Source organism: Nuphar pumila, chromosome 10 (genome assembly GCF_984573655.1).
Source record: "Nuphar pumila chromosome 10, dmNupPumi1.hap1.1, whole genome shotgun sequence".
Lineage (NCBI taxonomy): Eukaryota > Viridiplantae > Streptophyta > Magnoliopsida > Nymphaeales > Nymphaeaceae > Nuphar > Nuphar pumila.
In genome coordinates, this window is record NC_143258.1 from 32,154,644 (window position 1) to 32,160,643 (window position 6,000).

The 6,000-nt window shown below is 39.3% G+C and overlaps 1 protein-coding gene across 1 annotated transcript in view; it reads right to left on the reverse strand.

Annotated features, from left to right (window-relative positions):
• Nucleotides 1–5,770, reverse strand: part of LOC149826616 (TOM1-like protein 6) — a 93,813-nt gene extending 88,043 nt beyond the window's left edge. The window contains exons 1-2 of the mRNA XM_090018907.1: nt 5,560–5,770; nt 5,309–5,387 (exon numbers count right to left, since the gene is read on the reverse strand). Of these exons, the coding sequence (XP_089875033.1) occupies nt 5,309–5,387; nt 5,560–5,663 (183 nt within the window). The 5' untranslated portion in view covers nt 5,664–5,770. The remainder of the gene's footprint in view (nt 1–5,308; nt 5,388–5,559) is intronic.
• Between the last annotated feature and the right edge of the window lie 230 nt (nt 5,771–6,000).

Here is a 6,000-nt window from a genome sequence, read left to right on the forward strand (position 1 = left end):
TATGGGAGTCAAGTCAAAGCTAGTTTGACTTGCTCCCAATGGCTAGAGTTCGAGCCGTTGGGAGCTCTCTCTCATTCTTTAACGAGAGATGACATTTCCTCTCCATTTCACTTCTCTCTACTTTTCTCTATAAATATGGGTAGGTAGTGCCTTTAAAAGGTGAGAGAGTGACGGGTAGTTCTAGATACTTTTAAGTGTTCTTGAGTGCATTTTGTAGTGAGGTTTTTATGTATTTATTTTTTATGTATTTTATTGTTCATTGTGAATGAAATCATTTATTCACAAAACTTGTAATAGTTTTTATCTTATTAGTATTCAAATGTATTTTGATTTGGCACTTCGATTACTACTTGGAATGTCTTGGGTTCCGCGCTATTTCATGATACTATATTCCTTTGATTACATCTAACCAAGGATCATTACTAAAGTTGGTGTCTCATCCTATCTTTACATGTTGGTAACAAAATACTTTCTAAATCCCCAAAAGTATTGTCTGCCAATTCTGTGTGAAAAGGAGGCCCGTGGTGTAATACTTTTGACTTTCAACAAAGAAGTCCACCAATTTGATTCATAATTACCAAGGAGCGAGAAGTGATGTGTGTTAAAAATCAATATGAAGCAGGAAGCACGAAGCAGGATTTGTTTCGGAAGCGATTGTGGAAGTGTGTGAGAAGCAAAAAAAAAATGTGAAGGAAATAAGGGGGAAATGAGTGGGAAGCAAGGGGGAGGCGAGTGAGAAGCGAGAGCGAAGCTGAAAAAATATATAATAACATTAAAACACAAAAAAAGGGGGAAGTGAGGGGAATGAAGTGGAAGGAGTGAGAAGCGAAAGAGAACGAGTGGGAAATGAGTGGGAATCACACTTCCTGATGCGTGCCAGGCTCAGGTGGGTTCAAACTAGGTTCTAACACAATGGGTTTGGACAAAATCGAGTAGACAGAAAACAGGTTACGTTTGACTCTGACCAGTTTCGAGAAAAAAATCAGTGCTCCCAAACGGGACCACTAAAAATCGCCAAATTTTGTGGGGAGGCCTGGGACACGTGTAAGAAGGTTATGTAGAAAAATCAGAACCAAATTCCATGGGGTTTGGGTTTTATAGACTCTGGATTAGACCATAGGAAAACGGGTATGGACTGAGATTCAGGTTTGACAGGGTCTAGTAAAACAGATGGTTCTCCTAACTGGGACTGAGTCTGGGGCTGATTTTTGAAGGGTTGGCCAGGGACACCTTCGAGCACCTATGGTTAAAATCTGAGGTTCAACTGAGGTCTGATTAGGGGGATATGGTCTTGTGAAGTCAGGTTAGAATCTGCAGTTTACAGCAGATCCAAATCTGAACATAGATTGGGTTTCAATGGTTTGGGCAAGGCAAGGCAGGGGATCAGCACACTTACTGAACCTAGTTGAGTGTCCTGATGGTCTGCTTCAGTCTTGGTCCAGCTGTAAAGGTCTGGGCCTCACAGTTGAGGCTGGGGAAGGTTTGGAACGCCAGCACCGAACTCAAACCACTTTGAAGGTGGGCCTTGGCAGCAACCTTAGTCCACAAGAGTGAACTGATCACACGGATCAACCACTATAGAGCCACACGAGGTAGGGACTGGCCCTTAGAGAGAGGGAGACGAGTCAAGAGGTAGGGACTCGCATCAAGGTCAAGGAGGGGACCCGATCTTAGAGGAAGAAGGCCTAGGAGCCAAAGAAGAGAGATAGAGGAGTGGGACACGCCCAATAGAGAGAGAAAGAGGGAGAGCTCCAGCTTTTCAATTGATTTCTTATCCTCAAAATACAGAACTTGGGTCTCTTATAGACCAAGGGAACTCCACAACTATCAAAGCATAATTAAAAGGAAAATACACTTAACAAGTACATTAAAACTAGAATGCTAATAACAAAGCACCTAATTCTAAACTAGGTAAAACCCTTTTTCCCAAGGCACTTAAGAGGCCCATCTCACAAGGCCTAATTGGACTTCCAAGGAAGGAGCTCCAAGGGGCTACACGACTTCCTTGGAGGAGGTTAATGCTCCTTGTGGTGTGCGCATATAGGGGAGGCCAACTCGCCCTTCCTTGGAGGCTTTTAGAGGGGGCACCCCATGTGGGCCCCACTTGCTTTCAAGGCTCTTCAAAGGGGGCGTTCAAGGGTGCGTTGTAATGCCTAGCATTTTTTATAATTTTAGAAATTGAATTTAAAAAAAAATAATGACAATTTTTAATAACTAATTAATTAATGATGTTTAATTAATTAATAGACTAGGGTATCACTTTGGATCATAGGAGTGGATCCTGTTGTGGATCTCGTACCTTTTTAAATAGAGTCTATAGTCCATGTACGCTCCTATGGTTATATTTTTTGAATTTTTGGCTATGGGATCTGGCCTAGGGAATTTTTGGAAGAAGTCGGTCAGAAACCGGTCAGGATCTAAGCACCGGATCTGACAGGGTTGGCTAAAAAACAATATCTGCAGCCATGTAATTAAAAGCCCTGACTAGGCACCAACTAGTCCGCCTAGTAGGTCAAGGCTAAGTAAAACGCCTAGGCTTTGCAATTTTTAGGTGGGTACCTTAAAAGGTATCAATTTTGTCGACTAAGGCACCTAATCGGAGATTAAGCTGCCTCCGCCTAGGCATGAGGGCAGTTTTAGTTATTTATTATTCATATATATATATATATATATATAATTTTTTGTATATATAATTATATGTACGTGCGTGTATTCGTGTGATTTGTTCTGTAAAATCATGAAAACATGCTTAGTTATTATATTTATGTGTATGTGCTGTTTTTCTTTTGGGATTTTTTTTGTGAAACATTGAAAGCATGCTAAGTTAATTTTAATTGATTACATTTTTTATATATGTCTGTGTTACTTTGTTTGATGAATTTGTCTATACAAGAGTGAAAGCATGTTTAGTATTATGAATTATGTAATATGTTATTTATATATGTATGTGTTATTGTGCTTTTGTGAAAGGTTGAAAGAATATTTTGTTGATTATACAGAATATGTTATGAATAATTGAATATATATATATATATATATTTGTATGCGTACAATTATAGATGTATATTTTGGTTATGTATATTAATATATTTTGTGAAAGCATGTGTAATTTTGTAATCGTGCAATGAAATCATCTTATTAGTAAAATAATTAAACATAATTTTATCTATATTTTGTGTACTTTTTTATATTTGATTGGGGTATCGACTAGTCCCGCCTAGTACTCGACTAGTATCTGTAGGGGTCTACTGACTAGACATCGCCTAGAGCTTTTGACTACATAGATCTACAGAACGAAATATGATTTCTTTGATCTGTAAATTGGGTTCGATTTCTTTGATTTGTAAATTGGGTTCGATCTGGGACAGGTAAGGCTAGCTAGGGTAATTTTTTAAAGATTTTTAAAGTTGTCTAACTATAGAAACACAAATTTTTAAAACCGAATTTGGATGCAGGCTTGTACCAATCCTTCCTAAGAACATAAATTTGGCTTGACTTTCAAAAGTCAAATCGGGGTCGCTAGATGTCGGATTCTAACGATTCAAATTTTAATTTAGAAGTTTGGAAATTGAACCTGTACGGGTACTAAAACATGGCACAAAAACCGAGAAGGATGTCCAAACACCCAAGTCACTGCACGAAAACCGATAAAGGCATGGCCCCTTGTTGTGTTGCTCAATGTAGTCCAGTTGGTCAGCGTGGCTTCTGGAGAACGTCTGCTATGATACCAAATGATAGGATCTGATTCCTATAGGGGTCAATCCTACTATATCCAAGCACGCAGAACGGGCAGGGCTCAGAAGCTAGGCTTGCACAGGGGAAACCATACCACGCAGAGGGTGGCATAGGCATGTCTAAGGAGAGGACACGACAACAAAAAAGAGGGCATGTTAGACATGCCCAAGGTAGGGACACGACAAGGGAGAAAGTACATGTGAGAGAGAGATGTGACTCTCCTAGCTGGGCATGGGGATCGAGGCGGTAGGCGGTAGGCAGAGGGCATGGCTGAAAGAGAGAAATTTGTTCACGACTAGCCGGCAATGAACAGGGATGAATGGATGAGTGAGGGAGCAGAATCTTTCGCAATCACACACACGAACCGTGAACGAAATTTAGATAATCAACTCAATGAATTTCATTAAAGAAATAAGGTCTATACATGACTATAGAACAAAAAATGAGATTAAGATAAAGTATACATCCAAAGTCCCTCCCTGGATTGGAATCCAAGGGGCGTCCCACCAGAGTCCCAGCCAGGGTAGGACTCGAGGTTGGGGTGAACTCTGAGATAATTAATGCAGAGTCCCAAACAGGTTGGGCGGCTACCATTGGGGCGGATCCAGGACGGGGGGCATATATTCTAGGTCGGACTTGGGGGCAAAAAAAGGGTTTGTAACATTGGTATGTCTTACCCAATTTGTGTATGGACTGCTATGGACCACAATCACTTGTATTGCTCAAGGTAATTTTTTGACAAGGGATTTCTCATAGACATTTAAGTAGTTTTTCTTGGGAAAATCTCTGGAGTAATAAAAAATTTTAAAAATATAAAAATAACAATGGTAGGAGAGTAATAGGTTTTTGTATCGTTTTCTTGGAAAAATATAAGGAAATAAGTTTGAAAGGCTTTAAAAATACAAAAAAATGAACTTGAAATATATAAAAATAAGATTCTTTTTCAAAAATATCGTGATAATATCATGATATTTTCTTTTTCTGGAAATATTTTGCAAATATCGCAAGATTTTGCTGATATTGTCGGCTGACCTGAAATTGTCATTAAGATATTTTCAAAATATCGTCAATATCGTTGACACTGTTTTGAACCACGTCGAAAGGTCATAGATGCAGGTGGTCTTCACTTAATCTGATTCTGTAGATGCGTATGTTATTGCTTGTTTACTGGAAAACATGTTTTATAGTGAATTGTTTCAACAAAAGAAACTCATTTTTTTCATTGCAAAGTTTTGGTCCTGCTGATTTGAGATTCTCTCAAAGACCTATATAAACGTAAGAGATCCCCAATCTTATACATGTTTTCTACTATATAAATGGTAGAGATCATAATTCTATGCTCTGGTTTAGAAAACATGCAACTAAACATCAAAATTTAATATGGCACATACCGGTCCATAATACTCAAATTGGGTAGGAAGCCAATTTATCAGATCATCCAAAGACAAATAAATATAACAAACATAACCTCGTGATATGAAGATAAACATGGGGGGAGAAGAAGAAGGAGAAAACACAAAACCAAAAGAATTAGAAGAAGGGAAAAAAAAAAGGAAACGGGGCCTCTGCTTACCGTCAAGGCGAGTAGCTGAACAGCAGGATTCTTGTGCTGGAGGCGTTTCTTCACGGCTTTGGTGACCTCCTTCGCTTGCCTGACCCAATCGCCAAACAACAAGAAACAACCCCTCAATTCCTCTTCAAAATCGAGAAATCATCAAAAAGATTCGCTTAAAAATACAGACTTAAATGAATGAAATACCCAAACGCAAGAAGCACTGGAAAGGGACAACGACAAAAAAAAAAAGAGAAAAAAAGAAGAGGTACAAGAGATCGGAATTGATAGCATCGCAGATTTCCATATTCATGGTCCAGTCGGGGCCAATGAGCAGATCGCTCGTCGCCTTCTCGACCCGCGTCGCAATCGACATCTCCTAACTCCTCTCCTCTCCTCTCCCGAGGTAGCGAAAAGAGAAGGAACGAAAAGAAAAAGAAGCAGAAATACGGACAGAAATCTATGTTTCCCCCTCCTCCACTGTAAAGCCCTAGAAAGTTTCGTATACATAACTTTGACTTTTTCTTTGCCACTTGTTTTTTGTTTTTCTCCGTTCTTCTCTCTTTAATGCTTTTTGTTTTGTTAGGCGGGCATCTTTGTTTTTTCATGGTTGCCATTTTGACAACATGGAGCCCTTTCGGGGTTTGAATGGGCTGGTATCTTCCTGTGTGTAAGTGTCATATAAGAGTCCGACGTGGTTGCAAAGACTTAAA